This window comes from Erythrolamprus reginae, chromosome 7 (assembly GCF_031021105.1).
Source record: "Erythrolamprus reginae isolate rEryReg1 chromosome 7, rEryReg1.hap1, whole genome shotgun sequence".
In the NCBI taxonomy this organism is placed as follows: Eukaryota; Metazoa; Chordata; class Lepidosauria; order Squamata; family Dipsadidae; genus Erythrolamprus; species Erythrolamprus reginae.
Window position 1 is genome coordinate 27,893,641 of NC_091956.1, and position 24,225 is coordinate 27,917,865.

Genomic DNA, 24,225 nt, shown 5'->3' on the forward strand with positions numbered 1-24,225 from the left:
ACACAAATACATAGGAAGAAAAATAGACATGTGATAATATAAAAGAGGGCGAAAGTGAACTTAGAGGACAGGATATATGAAAGGAAGAGAATATGTAAGATAGGTGAAAGAAAGGAAAGACAATTGGACAGGGGACGAAAGGCACTCCAGTGCACTTATGTACGCCCCTTACTGGCCTCTTAGGAACCTGGAGAGGTCAATCGTGGAGAGTCTAAGGGAGAAGCCTTGGGGAAAGCCCTTTGTGTTGTTTTTTGCATTCCAGAGGATTCAGGGAAGCTTCCTGAATAAAATAGAATTCTTTATTGGCCAAGTGTGATTGGACACACAAGGAATTTGTCTTGGTACATATGCTCTCAGTGTACATAAAAGAAAATATAGATTTGTCAAGAATCATGAGGTACAACACTTAATGATTGTCATAGGGGTCAAATAAGCAATGAAACATAGAAACATAGAAGATTGATGGCAGAAAAAGACCTCATGGTCCATCTAGTCTGCCCTTATGCTATTTCCTGTATTTTATCTTATCTGGAAGTCCCGGAGTATGAAAAACTGTCCAATTGGCAAACCAGTAGTTTGGAAAATGGACTTCCAGTTTGTCTGTTATGCTGTTTTTTGCATTCTGGAGCTTTAGGAAGCTTCCCAGAAGGCTCCAGAGTGCAAAAAAGCAGCAAAACAGGCAAACCGGAAATCTGTTTTTCCAAACTTCCAGTTTGCCTGTTTGGCCATTTTTCACTGTCCCAGGCTTCAGTGAGGCCTGTGCGCATGTGTAGGGATGGGAAGAGATTATGTGCCTGCACAGGGGCACCATAGGGGAATGTACATGTGTGGGGGGGGGGAGGGAATGGGTGTAGGCACTTTTGTGCCTGCTAGCACATGCACACACACCGTTTCAGCACAGGAATCTAAAAAGGTTTGATATCCTTGTTATATAGAATAGGACATTTGCCTAGACCCCACTAGTTACATTTCTTTAACTGATGAAGTGGGTAACATATCCTTTACACCTGATCAGGTGGGATTGGCCAATGTAATGGGGAGAAGACAATTTTTCAGGTAGCCTGGTCGCAAGTCATGTAGGGGTCTAACAGTCATAACCAACACCTTAACTTGAATCTGGAAGCAAATTAATTGTTTTCATGGCTATTACAATACTTACTGAAGTAAGATATTAAACTATGCTTTCTATGGGAAAGCATATATTTTTAAAAAAATATAGATGGGATGATATTTCAAGAAAAACATAAAGATTTCACCACCTTTAAGTTTTCATGATCAAATGAAGGCATTTAAATTCTAGTTTCTAAGGTAGCCATTAAATATTAAAAGGCAGCTTTCTTACGTTATGAAGTGAAACTTCTTAGGGCTCTCCAAAATATGCTTCAGAGCACAGGTGTGGTCTAGCTTACCTCATCGCCAGTTCACTTCCTCCTGTGCTGTATGTCCTCGCCTCATGGTCATGCATGCATTTTGTGCATTTGCACATGCGCAGTTCCAAAAATTATTTTAAAAGGCAAAAACAAGATGCTGGTGGCTGTACAGTGCCCCTCTGCTTCTGCACATACGCAGAAGGGGAAAAAATCAGAAAAAATTCCCTCCCAAATTCTCCCCTCGCCCACTCACCCTCCCCCCCAAAATGGTTTGACCGGCACCAACCAAACTGGCTCTGTGACATCATCAGCAGGTTGCTACTGGTTCAGGCGAACTAGTCCGAACCAGGAGATATCCACCTCTGCTTCAGAGTAGGTGAACAGAAGCAGCCAGGCAATTGTAGGAAAGGGCACAACTACATTAGGGCATGGCAGATATGTGCTTTATTCAAACACCTCTCAACTTTGGAGTTCCTTGTGTCTTCTCTGTTAGAACATTTATCTAGTACAGTGGTACCTCGACATACAAGTTTAATTCGTTCCAGACCCGAGCTCGTAAGTCGATCAACTCGCATCTCGAACGAATGCCTTTAGACTTTGTTTTTCGCGTCGAGATATCCAGAAGCAAGGAGATTCTTGTACCACCTAGCGGAAGCTCGGCTTGTATCCCGAATTTGAGCTCGGGTGTCAAACAGAAATTTCGCTCACGTTGCGGCTCGTAACTTGGAATACTCAAATGTGGAGCAGCTCGTATCTAGAGGTACTACTGTAATGAAAAACAATAGTAACAGAAAATAAAATGTATAATTATACCAACCTTTAAAAAACTTTGAAAATATTAAATGCTGACCAAAAAAAATCCCTTTCCTACTAAATGCCTTCCAGGTATGTTGGACTACCTCATCAAGAATTCTAATTTAGCAAGTGTCACTGTTCTAAGAGAGAATATCAGCTTGCAAGAAATGATTGTGCTTTTCATTTCAAATCTACCATCCTTAATCTACCAGGTTTTCAGCAATACTTTCCAAGGTACGAAAATATTTTAATGATCTTCATATATCAGTAGGAGCTACCCAGTTAAGCTTCCTTTGGCAAGGAAATGCCACAGAAAGCATTCAAGTCACAGAGGAATCTGGCATCCATTAGCTATTTGTCAGGTTAGAAGATCTTATACAAAATAAGATATCACTGAACAACTGGATTAGAATTCGGCTCGCTTCTTTATTTGAACTTTTTAAAAGAAATAATCTCAATAGATGTTTTTATTCCAGCTGGCACTGAAGTGTTGCACAGAAACAACATAGGAGCTGTAAATATCGAAATTAGATACATGTATATTTTTCTAAGGTTGAGATGTTCATCATGTTAGAACATTTTTCATAATACCTCAATTTAAAGTTTCTTACTTTATTTAACCTATTGCAGCAGAGAATCCATCAATGTTCAATTGGTCATAGATCAGCAAATAAAATAAGAAAATCAAGGGAACAGAAAAAAATAATTCACAATCAATTAGGAAAAAGAAAGGAAAAATAATTATTTTACAACATCGAAGAATGTTTAAAAGACTTACTACCAGTGTACTGTACAAACTCTAAAACACTGCTTAGTTATGGTCAAAGAAGTAAAATCAGATTGATCTGACAATAACAAGATAAAACCAGTCAGTTTAGTTTAGTGAAGAATGGAGGTAACAATTACTGACAAGTGTCTGCATTGAGGGAACATTACAAATCAATGTGGTCCATCATTTAAGTTATTCCTCCATCCCGTAGAGACAGTTTATGTTCCAATGCATATTTCAGTATTACGCCTCATGTGTACCAATGGACGGTTGGAACCCACATAATCAGCCTTCTCCAGGTCCCTTCAGCCAAACAATGTCGCCTGGCGGGACCTAGGGGAAGAGTCTTCTCTGTGGCAGCTCTGTCCCTTTGGAATCAACTCCCCCCCCAGAGATTTGCACCGCCCCCACCTGTAATAACTCTCAAAGCATCAGGATTATCGAATTGGCATTTAGAGAGAACAGTTTTGAGGCGAGTCGCGAACTGATTGATCGTTTCCCCCTCTGCTTGTGACATCCGGGAGAATTGATGGCGAAAAACTCTAGCTGGCTTCGTAGGCTTGAAGTGAGCAGCTAGCTTGGATGAGAGAGTGTCCCAGGAAACTGAGTTCGCCGGTTCAGGGTCAGTGAGGGTTTCTGCCAGCTCAAAAATCTGTGTGCCACAGTAATTGAGGAAAAGGGCACGCTTGCGGCCGCTGTTGGCATCTTTCATGCCGGCCACTTCCAAAAATATTTCAAACTTTGCCATGTAGGCTGTCCAGGTCATTCTTTCTGGGTCAAAGAATTCAGGTGGCTGGACTACCGATGGAGTAGCCATGATAGCACACGGAGGGTCAATTTCCTCGTCGCCAATGTAATAATGTAATAGCAAGGTTGAATCAAGCAAGGTTTATTTCACTAACAGGACAAGTAAGTCAATTCAGTCAAGAAGCAATGGAGTATTGAGAGCTCTATACAATGACAGTTCTCCTATTTATACAATCTAGCCCAGCAACAGGGCAGTTTTACAAAGATACATTCTAAGTGCCAAAAGAAGGCAACCAATCAACATGCAATAAACAAATCTGAACTTTTGACTTTTACCCTGTCTGGGTAGGTCACCCAGGCAAATATCTAACACCACCCTCCTGGCCTTTCTTTGCTGACAGGCCTGGGGCCATTGAATGTTGCCACCCTGCTCCAGCTGACACTATAAGTAAATGATTGTGATGGAATTTTAGATGAATGGGTTTTTTAATTGTTTGGGGGTTTTGATTAGATTTTATATTGGGTTTCTTACATTCTTTTGCATTTATTTTATTGTGTAAGCTGCCCTGAGTCTGCTGGAGAAGGGTGGCCTAGAAATCCAATAAACTAGAGCATTGGGTAAAGTACAGTACTGCAGGCCACTAAAAGCTGTCTGCTAGATCTGCAGGTCAGCGGTTCAAATCTCATCACCAGCTCAAGGTTGACTCAGCCTTCCATCCTTCCAAAGTGGCTAAAGTGAGGACTCAGATTGTGCGGGCAATAGGCTGGTTCTGTAAAAAAAGAAAAGTGCTATGGCTAACATGTTGTAAGCGGCCCTCAGTCTAAGGAGAAGGGTGGCATTAAAAAAAAAATCAAATAAATAAATAAACAAACAAAGAAACACAATAAATTAAATTAAATTAAATTAAATTAAATTAAATTAAAAATTAAATTAAATTAAATTAAAAATTAAATTAAATTAAATTAAATTAAATTAAATTAAATTAAATTAAATTAAATTAAATTAAATTAAATTAAATTAAATTAAATTAAATTAAATTAAAAATTAAATTAAATTAAATTAAATTAAATTAAATTAAATTAAATTAAATTAAATTAAATTAAATTATCCTTTGGTAGCAGCTGTTGGGATGGTATTGAATCTAGCCAAGGATAAACCTCTTCTAAATTTCAGAACTGTTATGTGACTGGAGAAAGTATTCACAGTGGGTCAAGAAGATTTTTCTAAATCTGCTTGCAACTCCCTTGTTAGCTAGATCAGCTAGTACACGACCAAAGCCCATCAGGGTGATAGCTCTCTAAGAACTGTAGTGCTGCACTTTGGCATGTACTGCCTGGCACCAGGAAAACTGGAAGCTATAGGTTATAATTAATGGAAGGAAGCTGGGTGAAGAAAAAAGGGAAAGCTTAAGCCAATAGAAGAAAATGAATATACAGGCAAAAGTTTCTATTTTAAGTCAGCCAGCTTCATGACAAAGCAGTATAATCAGAATGCAGTGAGGTACTTTAAAAAATAGGCTTGGATCCTTTCAAGAGAGAAGAATGACCTGTAGGGGCCTAACTGAGCTCCAAAAACAAGCTAGGCTCGGATCTTAGCCAAAAACACTTTAATCCTTGCAAATATATACTGAGCTCCTTTGGAAAAGTAGTAAGATTGTAAAGCTGACATTGTTTTTTGTGCATTTAGAGTAACATAATTGGTGGGAGATTTACAGTTGCCTGTAGCATGGAAAACAATCTGCAGATATTTAAAGGTCTTGACTTTCTCAATTAAATGATTATTTAGCTGCCAGGCAAGTGCCTTAGAGCACTTAGCAAAAACCATGACCTTGGTTTTACAGTAATTAATTTCCAGCCATTCTTCTTGGTGTTGTTCAGCAAGTATATAAAGCACCCATTTCAGGCCAATCTCTGAGAAAGTAACATTGCATAGAAAAGGACAGAAATACTTAAGTTCTACTTAAGAACTTAATTCATTCCGTGACCAGGTTCTTAAGTAGAAAAGTTTGTAAGTAGAAGCAATTTTTCCCATAGGATAATGCGTGCAAACCCATTAGGAAAGAAATAAAAGCTCGGAATTTGGGTGAAAGGAGGAGGAGGAAGAAGAGGAAGAGGACAGTCGCTTCCGAAGGAAGAAGGTGAGGTGAGGTGAATCAACCCCCCCCAAACCTTTAAGGCTTAAAAAAAAGAGGGACTCTGAGGCAGTGAGGAGGAGCACGCGACTCCCATGCACCCGGCGCGAGGCTGCCTCCCATACACTGCGCCAGAGAGAGAAACCCAGGGGGAATGGCAGGAAACTGGCTGGCCCTTTGTGCTGCTCTCAAATTTCCTGGGAAATTTTTCTGGGCTTGGGCTCTTAAGTAGAAAATGGTTCTTAAGAAGAGGCAAAAAAATATTGAACACCCGGTTCTTATCTAGAAAAGTTCTTAAATGGAGGCGTTCTTAGGTAGAGGTACCACTGTAAGTCTTATTTCCAATGTTGATACATGAACAGATGGCCTATTTTGTTTGTCTATAAGAGGATGGTGATTATGATTATGTTGATATCTCTTCGGTTAAATCTGACACTTGGCAATTCTGTGGGCCTGGTCTCCCTACATCAGGGGTGGGTTCCTCCCGGTTCGGACCAGTTTGCCCGAACTGATAGCAACCCGCTGATGACGTCATGGACCTGGTACCAAACTGTGGGCACTGCCTTCTTTTAAATTTTTTAAAATTATGTTTCTTTTGAGAATGTGCAGAAGCCGAGTTACCAGCACAGTGCATCTTGTGCACATCACTATCTTGTTTTTAGCTTTTTTTCTTTGGATTTTTCGGCACTGCTCATGCGTGCACTTGCAAATAACATGCACACACATGAGGCGCGCCCAGGCGGTACGGAAGGCAGCGAACTGGCAACGAGATAAGTTAGAACCAACCCCTGCTGCACATCTTCCGATCTTGCACTATTTCTTTGAGTTCTTCTGTACTCTGTCTGGTGTCAGCTCTGATAGTGTCCAGCCACTGTATTCTTTGATGGCCTGGTTTCCTTTTATTACTAACTCTTCCAAACATTACTTTAGCCAGTGAATCCCACTCCCAATCCTATGCAAAATCAAATAAAACGCTGTTTTGTGATTTTGCCTTCCAATATCATGTCTTATATTATGCGCCCCAGTACTTGCTTGTTAGTCACTTGCTGTCCATGGACAACATGCAGGAGCCTTCTCCAACACCAAAGCTCAAACAAGTCAATTTTCTTCCTATGTTGTTTTTTAAGGTACAACTTTCACAACCATTAGTAGCTACGGGGAATACAATAGAGCGGACTAAACTTCCTTTTGTTGTGAGCCTGATATCTTTCCTTTTCCATATTCAGCTCATGTTCATCATTGATGTGTGACCCGGTGCAATCCAGCATTTTATTTTTCTGCTGCATTCACACTTTGAGTTATCTGCAATCCAGTAGAATCCTCTTCTACTTAACAACCTGGTCACGGAACGAATTAAGTTCTTAAGTAGAGGTACCACTGTACTGGTTAAGGAAGTGATAGTATATCTCTTCGATTACTATTTTGATGTTTCTGTTTCTTGCAGTGGTCATGAGCTTGGGTTTTTTGATGTTCAGGATGAAACCAAAATTTTCACTTTCTTCTTTGATTTTCTTGATCAGACGTTCCAGGCCTTCTTTGGTTTTTGAGATGAGTCTTATATAGTCAGCATATCAAAGATTATTGTTTCTTCCTCCAATTTTTACCCTGATATCTGGTTCTTCAAAATCTAGCCTTCTCATGATCATTTTGGCATATAGATTGAATAAGAAAGGGGAGAGAATGAAACCTTGTCACTCCTTTTTCTATCTTAACTCTGCTGTTCTGTTCAAAAACACTATACACTTGTAAAGTTCCCGGGTCTATTTGACCCGGACCACAAATTGTCCATTTTAGGTACTTATATTTGGTCTTTTTGAAAGCTTTTTTCACTTGGAAACAAGTTTGAACATTTCTGCACACAATGATATGAAGATTGAACTGAAAAAATTGATGCTTATTGTTTTATTTTGCTCATAAAAGGGCCCCCATGCTTATACTCCAATAGGCTTATAGTCGAGTCAGCTTATACTCAAGTATAAGACACTATGATCTTACTAAAGTGGGTGTGATCTCTTTATCAAAGATGGTCAGTTCTATTTCTACTTCTCTTTTCTCCTCATCCTGAGGTTAGATCCCTTTGCTACCTACATACATCTGTTCTGTATATACTCACCATCTGTTCTTGACGCCTTGTTAGGCACACAGTAATTTCCCTTGCTCGTTTCTAATGATGTCTTTATGAGCAATCAATGGTGCTTGGAGCTTTCTGACTTGCATCAGTGCATTCTGTGTGACCTGTCATGTAGTCCACTTCAAGCTGTTTACATCATTGATTGAATTTCCTGCCATATTCCATCAGGCATCTTCTCAGCAATGCCCAGTAATTCAGATCTATTTTTCACCTCTGTTGTATATGTAGTAAGGATTTCGGTGATGTTGTGGTTAGCTCTGGCCCAGCTCCTGCCCCAAGGAATGTGCAGGTGGATGTGGGGGAAACATCCACATACCGCAGGCCTGTTTTGCTCCCGATGGAATATGCTGACGAAGCCTCCTCTGACCGAGGAAGCGTGAGTGACAGGGAAGAGTGGAGTTTGGCAGACAGCCCAGGAGGAGATCAATCATCTGTATCATCCCTGGATTCTGAACAAGAATTAATGACACATCCACGCATGCGTAGAGTGATTTATTATTTATTATTTATTTATTATTTGGATTTGTATGCCGCCCCTCTCCGAAGGATAGGAGACAACAACTGAAGGATTATTGCAAGTGAAAATGAGGCCACCTGTGGTTGGGTGGGGCTGCTGTAATTAGTGCTACAGATAAAAGTGCAGCCTGGTGTTTTAGACTCATGGCAGTTTATCTGATTCATTGTTTCATCAATATCGTGGTTTTTGTGGTGTTTAAGATTGTGTGTGGACTCTCTGGACTTTAGAATTGGACTCAATTTTCCAGTTATTGGGTGAGCAATTGGATTGCATTTAACCTGTGCCTTGTGTGTACCGGAAAATCCCTTTGACATTTAAAAAGGGAGCTGTTTCTGTTTTTCTGTTTATAAAAACTTTTGGGTTTTCCTTTTATTGTGTGGTGTGTGTCTTCCTGGACTAATTACCCTGTAATTACGGGCGGTTGAAACACGCCGGCAGAACAGGTGACATCAAACTTATTTGGAGGCCCTGCCTTTTTCATAAAACATAATTTGACTTTAATCTTTGCCACCAACAATTCATTATTTGAATTGCAATCACCACGTGGATATGTCTTAACAGTAAGGAATGAACTGGTCCATCAATGACTGCATATGACACATTAAAACTGATTTTGGTGATGTTCATTTGGGGAGGTCAAAGTATGCAAGTGGCACTTATCCTGTTCAATATATTCATGATTCAAAATTTGTTTTCTTGGCAAAATTGTACAACCTGCATTGTTTCCCTCACCTAGTCTGAAATGATCAGTGGTGCCTGTCTCCGCTTGTTTGCAAATTTTTAAATAACCTTTTCAATATATTTGTTGGTAAATATTTGACTATCACAAACAGTTCTGAAAATACGGCTATCATATCTGTGATCCAGAATTGTCCATATGTTAATATATGCATGTTAGTATGAAAGCATGAGGAGAAAAAAAGTTCATTTAATCATAACTATCTATATCACTGGCACTAATACAGTTACTGATTATATTTTTCCAGATAAGAAATATGGGTTTTAGCTAAATTAAACAGGAAATTTACACGTAAACAAGGGGATCCTTCTTTAAGTTGGACATTGATCCATGTGGACTTTTAGGTTAGGCGTAAAGCTTCTTTAATTACTTTGGTTGATGTTTGCTTTTTGCCCTGTCTTGAAATTAATAGTTGTAGAATTTAGAGTTATTCCCACTTAGTTCATATTTAGAGCTTTATCCATCCTAAGGCTATACAAGTAATTATGGCCAACAGTGTCTATTTGACACAGAAATAAAGAAAGGGGGGGAAGTTCCTTGAATTTCTCAAAGGAGTTGATAACCTCTTCACTCTCCTTAGCTAGAGGTGTTTTGACCTTTAATTAAAAGGCAAATTTGTTGTCTTCCATTTGGAAGCAGCAAATAATGATCTCATTAAAATGAGGCCTTAGAGCCATAAGAGCTGAAGTCTCATTAGTAGCTAACAATCCAGAACACAGCATATAAATAAAGCTAATATGGCACAGCCAAATGCCTTGGTGCATTAAATTTGAGCAGAATCAAATGTTTACAGTCAGTGATGTCTGGGGCATGAAGTTTTAATGTACTTAATAAAGGAAAGCAAATTGCTTTCTATTAGCCATGAAATGTTCCTAGAGAACCAGCCTCCAAAAAGTTTATTATGCAAATGGTCGTAATTAACAAGAACATTGTGAAAAAAAATCATGCTTCCTTAATAGATGCAACAATTATGAAGAATAAAGACAAGGCAACTCAAATAATAGCAACAATATTGTTGAAACTTACACTCCATCGGGTATAGACAGAATATAAATCTAAGTCTTATTCTATGGATGCTGAGCATATGCTTATTTGAAGGAATAAGTATAGTATTGATTCAATAAAAATTAATATAATTAGATTGCCAGTTTAGATTTTTTTTTTTTACAATGTAAGTGTTTAATTGATTATATTGCACAATATAAATAATTAAACTGGGCATTTTTTACTTGAAACGTTTTGATTGCAGACATTTCTGATTAATAGTTTGCTTGTGAACCAATATTCAATTTATCAGAGTTGAAATATATCTGTGGTCAAAATTTTATATTTTGCAAAAATACTTTCATAATGAACTTTCAGGGAAGTTCATAAAGCCATAAATAGTGCATTAAAAATAAGATAAACATTATTTCAACTTGAATGGTGAAAAATGGCCCAACAGGCCAAACGGAAATTTGGAAAAGAAATTCCACCTGAGCTGTTGGGCTGTTTTTGCCATTCCCAGGGTTCACGAAAGCCTACTGAAACGTGGAGATGGCAAAAACAGCCTGTGCACATGCATGGGGGGGGGGGGACAGAATGGGGGATGGTGCGCATGTGTGCGGGGCAGTGCAGGGGTTGTGCACATTCATGTGGGGGAGTGCATTGCATTATGAATGTGGGCACACGCATGCGCCCTATCTCACATATGCAAACCCTTTTGGCACCCGAGCCAAAAATGTTCACCATCCCTGCCATATTGCAAGTTGTTCCAATGATTAGTTGTTCTAATTATCAGGAAATTTCTTTTTAGTTGATTTATTTAATAAATCAAAGTTTTTATGTTTCAATCTCCTGATCAACCACACTGAATTTTTTTGTATTTGTTTCAGTTCATCTGAAACCTTTGTTTTAAAAATTAATAAATAATTGTGCATGTTACTAAAATATAGTATTCCCTTGTCTAATATTTAACATAGGTACTATTTTGGTCTTTTGGTCTTGCTGTTTTTCATTAATGATGTGTATTACTGTATGAAAGAATCCTGTTGCAAATCCTTAAATTAAGACTGCATTTAAACATATGGGATTATATCATAGGATTCACTGCAGACAATAAATTTATTGATAAATTTGGAGTGGATCCTAGATATAAGTACAGTATGTGTAGGAGTTAGTAGGTTTATATTGTTTACATATAAAATAATGCTTCAAAAGTATACCTATTGTTTCAAATGGTCTAAATTCAGGTTGCTGAGTAAACATCCTGATGGATTCCTTCTGTTCATCAAATTCTCAGTTTATGTGGAGACCAATGTATTAGGAGCTATATAAATAAGAGTTTATGGAACAATATATAAAGATGCCATTCTATGTATTTATATTATACCCCTCATATATGGGGAGAGGGCTACTCATTAGTGTACAGGTGATGAATTTTGACAGCTTTCGTATCATCGGCAAAGATTAGAGTTTGGTATCTAATTTGTATACTGTATATAAATTGTATTTATAATTTTAAATACTTTAATTGTGAATGTAATTAGTCCTCACTATAAAATGAATAGAAATGTATTGCCAGCTCATAAAGATAGTATATAGGCTATTGTGATAGCATTCTCTGACATTAATCTTACATCTCGGACAATTGTGAATTTTACTGACAAAAAAAGTTGTGTTAGGGTTTTCTTTTAATCTTTTATAGTTGATTTTTTTAACATCTAAAGTTTCCTTTTCCCCCCTATATGGTATGTTTTTTTCCAGGCTTTACTGGAGACTCAAGTATTACTACGCAATCAGGTTGCAAATTTTACCTTCAACCTTGGATTTTCAGGAAAGTTTTACCATACAGGTAAGCAGGAACCATATAATAGCAATTAAAGCAACCTATGAAAAATATTTAGAGACATTTTTCATGATGTTGTAAATACCTTAATATTAAAATTACAATTTTTTAAAAGTTAAAGTACAAGAATTTCCTGTTTTAAACAAGCTCCATTTTAATATGGTTTATAATTAGTCAATTCTACTGCTTTGAACTGCCTGAATATTTGTTTTGAAATAATATTTCTTTAGACAAGCAGAAGAAAAATATTTTAAAATTGCAAAACTATCTCTACTTATTTTTAAATTAAAATATTTAACAACTTTGGTAAATATCAAAATCTACAGTTATCATATGAAAATTCACTATGAATCTATATCTTATTAAATTGATTTACATTTATGAATGGCTTTGAAATATACATTTCTTTTTTAAAAATGTGCATATTTTGATTTTGAGTGTTTCAGGTCTTCAATACGCTGTATGAAAACTGGGAATTTATTTCAAAAGTGTGTTAAATTACATGGAAAAATTGTCTGGTCATTTTCTTAAACAGATAATGTTAATAGAAATATTAGAAAGAGTAAATACCGTATTTTTCGGTGTATAAGACATACCTTTTTCCACCCTAAAAGAGGCTGATAATTAGGATGCATCTTATATTCTGAATGTAGCTTTTTTCCCCCACCCCTGAGTAGCTGCTAACAATCCTCCCAGCTCTTACCTTGCAGGCTTTCATCTCTGTAAAGAATGTTTTCCAAGCCCTAAGTCTTTGCAGCGTTTTTTCCATTATTCTAACTTGCTCCGAAGAAGTTTCTTTCCAGCCTTAACCAGTTACCAACAATGTTCCAAGCTCTTACCCACTTGCAAGCTCTTTCATTCCTCTGTGAGGAATGTTTTCTGAACCCTGTCTTGGTAGGTGTTATTTTTTCATTGCTTTACCTGTTCCAGCCCCAACCAGGTGCTAACAATGTTCCCAGCTCTTACAGGCTTGCAAGCTCTTTCATTGTTACTCTCTCAGAAGAATAATGTTTTCCAAGCCCTAACTCTTTGCAGGGCCTTTTCCATTGTTCTACTTGCTCTGACTGTTTCTTTTCAGGTGCTAATGATGTTCCCAGCTCTTACTGGCTTGCAAGCTCTTTCATTGTTACTGTCTCAGAGTAAAGGTTTTTTTTAAACCTTTAACCAGGGGAGAAAATAATGAGCTGAAGCTGACCAGACTAAGGACGCTAGCCAGATGAATACCTGGTAAGCAGCTTCTTTTCCCTCCCCAAAAACTAAGGTGCGTCTTATACTCCGGTGCGTCTTATACTCCGAAAAATACGGTATGTTGTGGTTAGCTCTGGCCCAGCTCCTGCCCCAAGGAATGTGGAGGTAGATGTGGGGGAAACATCCACATCCAATAGGCCTGTTTTGCTCCCGATAGAATCTGCCGACGAAGTCTCCTCTTACCAAGGAAGTGTAAATGACAGGGAAGAGGGGAGGAGGAGATCAATCTCAGGAGGAGATCAATCATCCTTATCATCCCTGGATTCTGAACAAGAATTTATGACAGACCCATGCATGTGTAGAGTGATGCATAGGAGAGAACAACTGAAGGATTATTGCAGGAGATAAGTGAGGCCACCTGTGGTTGGGTGGGGCTGCTGTAATTAGTGCTACAGATAAAAGGAGCAGCGTGCTGGTTTAGCCTCTTGGTTCATCATTTTGTCAAGATCGTGGTTTGCTGTTTCCCTGTTTAAGTCTGTGTGTAGAATTTCTGGACTTTGGAATTGGACTCAATTTCCCAGTTACTGGGTAAGAAATTGGATTACATTTAATCTGTGCCTTGTGTGTACCAGAAAATCCCTTTGACATTTAAAAAGGGAGTTGTTTCTGTTTTTTTGTTAATAAAGACTTTTTGTTTCCTTCTATCGTGTGGTGTGTGTCTGTTTGGGACTAATTACCCTGTAATTACGGGCGGTTGGGACATGCCGGCAGAACATGGTAGAACCATCAGGTAGTTATATTAGGATAAGACAAAGCATAATGGGTGCCATAAATGATTTCCCCCCCCCCCATTCTGTTACAGAGAATAAAATAGAATATGTAGACATCTGAGAGTTCACACCTTTTAAACAAGAGTCATATTTGTATGATACACGCCTTGCTGTGATTTCACATGGATACAAATTAGTCTTACCAAAATACTGTCTCATAAGGAAGGAGGCATCCTGGAAGGATTTGTATGGTCTGAAGGAGAAAAGATGTGATTTAAAAGGAATTTAAATTGAATGAAAAGAGGATTACTTCATATTTTGAGTCCTAAGTAATTAATTGATTTTGCCCCCACATGTGGATTCTGCAGATTAGCATTACCTGCTTCCAGGCACATTTTGTGTATTTCTTCACTCTGCCTCCAGTTTCTTTTTAATGCCTGTTTAAACTTTATCATTGGCTGTCTGTTTCTCAACTATATTTCTTCATTAAGAGGCAGCTTTAAAAGTAAGCAAAGATTAAAGGCTTCACAGCGGTCAGTGCAGTTTCCATAAGTTCAGTCTTCTTCTCACCATCTCAACTTCATTATTGACCTACTTACTTACTTCAAAAATTAATAGAAAAGATTAGTTAGGATTTGGCATTACTGTACAAATAACTTTGCGTTTTTCGGCATGGTTTAAGTTGAAGAAAAAGAAATTAGAATGCATTACAGTAGACCAGGGGCATCAAACTCACAGCCTGGAGGGCAGATGCACCAGTTTAGCAAAGGGGGGGGGAGTTCTATTATGTCACCTGCTACGACATTAGTTTGACACCCCTACAGTAGGAGTTCAATGCTCAGTCCTATTGAACAATGCATATATCAGTGATGGTGGACCTTTTTCCCCTCAGATGCCTTACTAGTGTCACTCGCTTGGGTGACAATTTGCTTCGTGTTTCCTGTGCTCTCCTTCCTGGGTCACCCCCCTGCCTCAGGCTGGGTAGCTAGGGGAACGGGTGCTGCCAGAAGCATAAATGCTGCCAGCACGGCTTCCACCCACGCCTTCTTCTTGCACCTCAGGCAGGAGGTGGCCACATGAGGCTGGAGGGGAGCCGGGCAGGAGAGAGGGAAGCTCATCTGAGGCCAGGAAGGAGAAAAGAGAAAAAAAGCAAGGAGCGCAGACGCAGCAGCAGCAGAGAAAAAAAGGAGAGCCAAGCTGAGACCAGTAATCCCGGAATTACCCACAGTAATTACAGCATCTGATCAGCTGGAACTTGTGCACACATCTTCATTTCCACTGGTAGAATTGCGTTCCACCCCATCCTGCCTGCTGCCCAGCCCTGGCCATACCCATAATTCAATGACTGGGTAGGGCAAAAATTGCCTCCTCTGCCACCCCGGAGGACCTCTAGAGGCCTGAAACAGCCCATTTCCCAAGTTCTAGTGGGCCTGGTAGGCCCATTTTTTCCCCTCGCCAGGCTTCCGAGGCTTCCATGGAGCCTAGGGAGGGCAAAAACGCCCTCCTACATTTCCCCAGAGGTCCTCTAGAAGCCAAAACTGACCTCCCAGAGCCTCAGTGCAAGCCAAAAATAAGCTGGTTCGTGAACACTTGCTTTCTGGAACCGAGTTAGGGCAATGGCTCACGTGCCGGGAGATATGGCTCTGCATGCCACCTGTGGCACCCGTGCCATAGCTTCGCCATCACTGTCATACATGAAATGATCACCAATTGGTGTTGCTATTATTTAGATAGAAATTGAATAGTGTTGGAATATGCTTAAAGGTTTCCATGTAGCCAAAACCCAATTAGTCATATGGTTATAATATGGAGCCATAACTGCTTTCAACTCATGAGCTACCCCCAAAAGCTAATATAATAGCATTTATGACATTGCATTACTTCATTGAGCATTATAGCTTTTTGAAGTTTATAGTAGCACATGGAACTTATGGGAGCTGCATAATGCAGAAACATTTGAAAATATAAGGTAACTCTACTTTCTTCCATAATTAATTTATAGATTGTTACTGGAACAGTATTTACCTTGAATTATAGAAGCAAGCATTTGTGTGTTGCCTGTTTGAAAGCCAACTAAATTTTATTTTTAGGAGAGCATATGTGAGGCAATAAATTTATATTAAAATACAGACAGAGAGAAACATACACACAAACACAAGCCCACACCTCTCAGTGGCAGATAACAAAATAAAGATGCAAGCAGAAATAGCAGCTTATTGCTCCTTTTGTCATAATTTGGACTCACTAAGAAATATGGACAGTTTCTTGAGGATATGAAGAAGGGTGGCTACTAATCTTTAAAAAGAACCGTGGCAGCATGTGAATTAATCAATGGAAAATGCCTTTGAACATTGCCTTGAGTTCCCCACTGTGTGATTAGCCTCTGTGTGGTTGGCTATATACAGTATAATATAACCTCCTAGTTATATGGTGCTTTTTCAGGAATAAGAGAGGGCTGAATTGAGTCTTAGTTTCTACATTATTTTTCAGTACATTTAAGTTCTGTACTTTATTCATATCTTTAAGGTGAAAGTATAATAGATTATATTTCTTATTTCTTTGCTATCCACATTGTCAGATTAAGGTAAATTCGGGTGTGCCTGCCGGTGGTTGGAGAGCCAGTAGCAACTACAGCGCGAGGCTTTGGCCACCCTTCCAGATGCCGCCATTTGGGTTCTTTTATTCTCTGCGCATGTGCAGAACACTTTGCCTTTACTACCAGCTGTCTTACTACTGGCAGGTATGCCCAAACTGGAATCATTTCACTCCTGGCTCAAAGGTGTTGTGGTTAACTCTGGCCCAGCTCCTGCCCCAAGGACTGTGGATGTGGGGGAGACATCCACATGCTGCAGGCCTGTTTTGCCCCCGGTGGAATCTGATGATGAAGGCTCCTCTGACCAAGAAGACATGAGTGACAGGGAGGAGGAGAGTGTGGCAGACAGCTCAGAAGGAGATCAATTATCTAGCTCCTCCTTGGATTCAGAACAAGAGTTAATGATACAACCAGGCATGCAGAAAGTGATGCATAGGCAACAACAACTGAGAGATTATTATCAATGAAAATGAGGCCACCTGTGGTTGGGTGGGGCTGTGGTAATTAGTGAGGCTGCTATAAATAGCAGCCTGTGGGTTTGGCCATTGTGGAGGATTACCTGATCTTTATGTTTCATGACTACTTTCCTGACTTTGACTTTTTATGTGCTGATTTTTCCCTGCTTTGAACCTAAACCAGAGCAAAGTGTGTTTCACTTTGTGATGGAAGGACTGTGAATTGCCTCACAGCTGCAAGCTAAGTATCACAGGACTAATAAGGGACTTGTATAAATTACTACCCTGTTTCCCCGATAGTAAGACACCCCCGATTGTAAGACATATCGGGGGTTTCAGGGGGGTCGGCTAATATAAGCCGTACCCCGAAAGTAAGACATATGTCTTACTTTCGGGGAAACACGGGGGTATTGCCGGGGGGGGGGGAGCCCGATGACGTCGCTTCCAAGCTCTTCCCCGGCTTGGCAAAGCGAAGGACGGCGCTGGTCCGAAGAGAGCCGAGCGGGCAGCGGCTTGCAGCGAAGGCGCTCGTCCCAGCAACCGAGTCCTGCCGAGGCTCGGCTGCAAGCGGCCGGCGAGGCCGACCAGCTCTGAGGCGAGCGGCCGAAGCTGCGTCCTCCTTCGCCCGCCTCCTTTCCGGCAGGCAGGTAGGGCTGCCCAACTGCGCAGAGCGGCTCCTCCCCTCCAGACACACGCTTCCCCGACACGCGTCTGTGGCTCCACGCGTGCACGCCGCTTGGAGCCCTGAGGTTGAACTTGGAAAAGGGCTCACGAGGCTCCTGTCCCGCGGCTGCCCTTCTGGACTCTGGGGAGATGCCTTCGGGAACGCGACCCTTTCAATTTTTTTCCAATGTAAGACATACCCCGAAAGTAAGACGTAGTGGGGCTTTTGGGGGTAAAAAGAAAGTAAGACACTGTCTTACTTTCGGGGAAACACGGTAGTTTGTTTGGAGACGAGTGCTCTTTTCTATAACAAAAGAGGGCTTAGTTTAAGTGAATTTTCATTATAAAGAACATTGTTTTGAATTTTCAAACGTGTGTGTGTCTGAAATTTGTACCTGTGAATTTTTGGGAGGATTCTACCAGAGAGCCCGACAGAACAAAAGGAAATATATTAGTTGTTAAAATGAACTTCAACTTTTAAACTTCAACTTTTAAAAATCCTTTTTAATGGCAACCAGCTAAAAGGTCTGAAATCTCTTTCTTTTATCTTATATTATCACAGGAAAGTATTTAAATGAATGACTGGTTTTCAATTAATTTCACTCTCTATTCATTGATTTCGCAGACAGCTCAAAATATTTTTTTTTCCACTGTCAGAAGCACAAGGCTTAGTAGCAAAGGAAAATTCCAAAATCTAAACAATAGTTCAATGAAATTAAATGAAGCACAAATCAAGTACAGTGGTATCTCATTGCCTCTTCATACGAACTTTTCAAGATACGAACCCTCATCTTACAAACCTTCGCTTCTCTCCCGGCTGCTGCTACTGCAAGCAGCAGCCAAAACAAGCACTTTTAAGTTTGTAGGCTCTGATGATCACAAGGGAACTGGAGCCAGGTTTGCCGTGCAGGGTCTCCACCCACCCACCCCCATCCCTTCTGCTACTGTCATGACAAAGCACCAGGGCATTGGAGAAGAGAGAGAATGGGTGGCGAAGATGGCAGCGGGTGTGGGGCATTTTGGTTCAGGCACAGAACGTAGCAGCAAGCCAGAGGCATATTGAAGAGAGTTCGGGCACAGAATGAAGCAGAAAAAATAGGAGAAAAGTGTGTAGGAATAACGGAGAGAGGGGTGGGGTGAATGGAAGGCAGAGGATCATTGAAGAATGCTGCTACGTTCCATGCCCGAACTCTCTTCAATATGCCCCTGGCTTGCTGCTACATTCTTTGCCCAATCTCTCTTCCAAAGTAACCTCTCGCCCGCCGTTTCCTCCGGTCACCGCTTTTTTAAAAAAAGCCTTCAAGTTTTGGATTTTCCTAATTGGTTTGCACGTATTATTCACTTTCACATTGATTCGTATGGGAAATATTGTTTCATCTTACGAACTTTTCTACTTACGAACCTGCTCACAGAATGAATTAAATTTGTAAGACGAGGTACCACTGTACTTAGAAATATAATGAGGGAAATATTGTAGTTTATCTAAATGTATGTTTTGAACTTTATCATTCTATATTATTTACATCAATATTTTCATATTTTAGAGAATATACTCAGACCTGTATACACACCATTTTGTTATCTGCTTCCCTTGCTTCTCCAGAACTCTGTTGAATGATATAGACTCCATTCTGAACAAAATTCTGTGGCAGGCAAAATAAAATTCAAAACAAAGGCAAAATAAAATTTAAAAACAATTGTTCGTACACAACAAAGCTCTTATTTGCCTAAGTTGGAGTGCCAATTTTATTCTTACTCTCCCTTGTCCACACTATTTCTTTATACCCCAAAATAAATTTATCAGGGGCTAAAGAATATATCACACCTAATGTTTCACGGAAGGGAGATATACCAAGTTTTTCACACTATAAGATGCAGCAGACAATAAGACGCACATTAGCTTTAAAGGAGGAAAACAAAAAATATGGTAATTAAAGAAATTGAATAAAAGCAGATACAAAAGAGATATGATTCAATGGTTTTAATGTATAGAAGTTACATTTAAGCTATGTTCATAGAGACTTAATTCTAGATATATTTTTCCAGGATTATCTCTGCAATATGAAAGGTAATAAACAGAATAATAAATCTAAGTAGATGCAAGTTCAGGCAAAGTAGTTTTTATTAAGTGAAATATATAGTGACAGACCCAAATAACTGGCTACCTTTCATTTGAAGTTATTATCTGGAGATAGATAAAATTAATCTCCTGTGAGGGATGCTACTCATCTCAGCACATAACTTCATTATTATTTAAACTGTACTTGTTCTTTACTAATGGTCTAAGCCTACTTGGGAAATTCTTGCATCAACTTAAATATCTTGACATGAATTTGCAGGGTTCAGTCAAGCCTGCAGGTTGCCACATTCTCTGATTTGTCAATAATCTGGAAAATGTATCTTCCAATCTATCTCTTTCAAGAAGGCATTTCCCAAACCAGACGTATGTATCATTTGTTCAATACGTACTGCTTGCTCATTACAGCCATAATTTTAATCACTAAACAAATGAGCATAACTCAAGGACTACCAGTAGAGTAGAATAGAATAGAGTAGAATAGAATAGAATAGAACACTTAATGATTGCCATAGGTTATGTGGTTGGCTCTGGCTCAACTCCTGCCCCAAGGAATGTGGAGGTGGATGCAGGGGAAACATCAACATGTCATAGGCCTGTTTTATTGCCGACAGAGTTAGGTAGTATGGTTTCCTTGGACGAAAAAGAAGGTGGGGGAGACTTGGAAGAGGGGGGCTTGGCACACAGCCCAGGAAGCCAATCTCCATTATCTTCGGTCGATTCGGATGAGAAAGTGTTAGACCCACGCATACGCAGAATTATGCATCAAAGAGACCAATTGAAGAAATATTACAGGAGATAAGAGAGGCCACCTGTGTTTGGGTGGGGTTCCAGTAATTACAGCTGCTGATATGCTGGCTTGGCCATTTTGGAAGATTATCTGATCGTTGTTTCTTCAGGACCATGCCTTGCTGTTTCCAGACTTTGCTGATTTTTCACGACTTTGAAACCAAAGCAGTGCAAAGTGGGGGGCCTCACTTCATGGAAGAAGGAGGGCTGTGACGTTCCTTCACAGCTGCTAGCTAAGTACTTAAGGACTGATTAAGGGGATTGTACAGACTACCAGGTTGTTTTGGGACGAGTGCTCTTTGCAATACAAAAATGGTGCTTTGTTTCTTTTGAATTTTTGTGATAAAGAACATTGTTTTTGAACTTTCAAGTGTGTGTGTGTCTGAAATTTGTACCCTTGAATTTTCGGGAGACTCATACCATAGAGCCCGGCAGAACAGGGTACAAATAAGCAATCAGGAAAAATCAGCCAAATTTTTTACTGCCACACTGTGGGTATGGCTTATTTTGTGGGTGTGGCTTAATGGTCACGTGACTGGGTAAGAATGGCTTGCCAGCTATGTGACAGGTGGGAGTGGCTTCAATGATCATCATCGTTCAAGTAAACTGTTAAGTCTTTAACTTACAACCTTACTAGTGTCGCTCACTGGGGTGACAATTTGCTTCATGTTTCCTGCACTCTCCTTCCTGGGTCGCCTCCCTGCCTCAGGTTGGGTAGCTAGGCGAACAGGTGCTGCTAGAAGCATAAATGTTGCCAGCGCCGCTTCCACCCATGCCTTCTGCTTGCAACTCAGGTGGGAGGCGGCCACATGAGGCTGGAGGGGAGCCGGGCAGGAGAGAGGGAAGCTCATCGGAGGCCAGGAAAGAGGAAAGAGGAAAAAAGCAACGAGCGCAGATGCAGCAGCAGCAGGAAAAAAAAGGAGAACAGAGCAGAGACCAGTAATCCAGAAAGTGACAGCTGCCGATCAGCTGGAGCTGCCCACACATCTTCATTTTCACCGGTGGAACAGATTCAAGTTTAATATTAACTGCTCCAAACTTGACTGTAAAAAATATGATGGGTTGTCGAAGCGTGGAACTCATTACCGGACTCTGTAGTATCATCCCCTAACCCCCAACATTTTACCCTTAGACTATCCACAGTTGACCTCTCCAGATTCCTAAGTGGTCAGTAAGGGGCGTACATAAGCGCACTAGACTGCCTTCTGTCTCCTGTCCTATAGTCTCTCCTATATCTTGTGTTTCTTCTCTACTATATCCTCTATAACCTTCATTGTGTATTATTGTGTATTGGACAAAATAAATAAAGAAATAAAATAAAATAAAAACTGTGTTTCACCCCGTCCTGTCTGCTGCCCACCCCTGGTAATGCGGCCTTAAATAGTTTGACAGTGTTGAGGGAATTATTTGTTTAACAGAGGGATGGTGTTTGGGAAAAAAATGTTCTTGTGTCTAGTTGTCTTGGTGTGCAGTGCTCTGTAGCCTCGTTTTGAGGATAGGAGTTCAAACAATTTATGTCCAGGATGGAAGGAGTCTGTCAATATTTTCATGGCCTTCTTTTTGACTCGTGTAGTATACAGGTCCCCAATGGAAGGCAGTTGGCAGAAATTGTTTTTCTCTGCAGTTCTGATTATTCTTTGAAGTCTGTGTCTGCCTTGTTGGGTTGCAGAACCAAACCAGACAGTTATGTGGTTATGGCTGACAGTTCTGACTACGTGAAATAGCTAATTAGCTGCTTGGATTAAAACTGATGCATACAATTCCAAATAGATGTGAGTCTCAAAGCAATATAAGATGGAAAAATGTATTTCAGACCTTGAGGGTGTGTTCAGTGACTGAGAGATTAATAGAAAGCAGCAGCATCTATTCCTGTCCGTTAGAAATGGTTGCCAAGTGCAAATAAGATCTCATTCATGAATATATCATGCTGAGGATAACCTAATGGCTTATCATAAGTAATAGAAAATCTTTTTTCCCGAAATTCTTCAAGGGTATCCACATTTAAACAATTCACACAACTCTTAAATTATTGAGCAAATATACCTGTATTTTAAAATTGTGTCCCAGGTTCCCACTATAAAGATTTTGCTCATGCTGACACCAACTTTCAACTTTTTGATGTGATCATATTATTCGTTTTAGTTATTCTAGTCTGTTCTAATCTCCTATAGAAATATACTGATAAAATGTATATAACTTTTTTTCTATTTTGAAGTATAAATTAGTCTGAATTAGATCCATGTGGAATGTAAAATGATGATAAGGCTTAAATGCAGTGAACATGCTTATGATTATGTATTCTACAGAGACTTTTAAGACTCACTAAAATAGCACAAATCCATAAGATAGGATTGTGATTTCCTTTAAGCAGTTGCTGTACTTATATATTCTAGTACAGTGATCCCTCGAATTTCGCGATCTCGATCTTCGCGAAACGCTATATCGCGATTTTTTTAAAAATATTAATTAAAAAAAACCCACTTCCGCGTTTGGCTTTGGGAGTCAGCTGGGAAGCAGCACGGCTGTTTTAAAAGGTCGCAGCCGGCCTGGGGGGCATCCCAGTACCCCCCCGAACCCCCAACCAGGGTTTGGAGGGTGCTGGGAAGCCCCCCAGGCCGGCTGCGACCTTTTAAAACAGCCGCGCCGCTTCCCAGCTGAGTCCTGAAGCCAAACGCAGAAGTTCGCCTTTGGCGTTTGGCTTCAGGACTCAGCTGGGAAGTGGCGCGGCTGTTTTAAAAGGTCGCAGCTGGCCTGGGGGGCTTCCCAGCACCCCCCCCCAAAACCCCAACCTGGGTCTTCCCGGCCGCCCACGCAAAGGGGAAACCCCGGCTCCTCGCTGATGCCCGCTGCTCGCCCGCCCGCCAGCAAGAGGGGGAAGACCCAGGGAAGGTTCCTTCGGCCGCCCAGCAGCTGATCTGCTCGGTAGCGCAGCAGCAGCGAGGAGCCGAATCGGGGTTTCCTCTTTGCGTGGGCGGCGGGGAACGCAAACTCCACCATCTACGCATGCGCGGCCATAGAAAAAAAGGGCATGCATGCGCAGATGGTGTTTTTACTTCCGCAACCCTACATCGTGAAAAATCGATTATCGCGAGGGGTCTTGGAACGGAACCCTCGCGATAATAGAGGGATCACTGTACATAGTGCAAGCCTTACTTTTAAGATTGGTACTGTTGCTTTCTCATTTCAACTTAGAGGCAGCATGCCATTTTCCATACAAATTTCATATACCTTATTATCCAGTTATAAATAAAACATGGGAAGTATTCCTTAATTAATATAAATGTCACTTGTTTAGCCAGTTTTTAAAGTAAGTTGATGACCTAGTTTTGTTTTATCAGCTTTATGGAAATTTTAGCAAGCTTTATCAGTATATGGAAACTTCTCTGCTTCATTGATTTCTTCCCTAATGCACAATTCTGCTTCCTGAACACACATTGAATGTATGGTTTCAAAAAGGAAAATAAGATTCTGGATCTGTCAGAAGTTTATAGGTTAAAAAGATGAGATCCAGTAGTATTGTAACACAATTTCATTCTATTTTATTTTGATATACTGTATTATAATATCATGTTTAGAATAGAAATGATAAAACAACCAATCTCAATTATATCTGCAGCAGGAAAAAAAATGCACCCCAGTCTTTGAGGATGTACTATAGGTCAT

At 40.1% G+C, this 24,225-nt stretch overlaps 1 protein-coding gene across 1 annotated transcript in view; it reads left to right on the plus strand.

Annotated features, from left to right (window-relative positions):
* The window catches only part of LOC139169905 (bifunctional heparan sulfate N-deacetylase/N-sulfotransferase 4), a 178,893-nt gene that overhangs the window by 54,328 nt on the left and 100,340 nt on the right, over window positions 1-24,225 (plus strand). Inside the window, exon 3 of the mRNA XM_070756573.1 lies at window positions 11,946-12,033. Coding sequence (XP_070612674.1) covers window positions 11,946-12,033 — 88 coding nt within the window. The remainder of the gene's footprint in view (window positions 1-11,945; window positions 12,034-24,225) is intronic.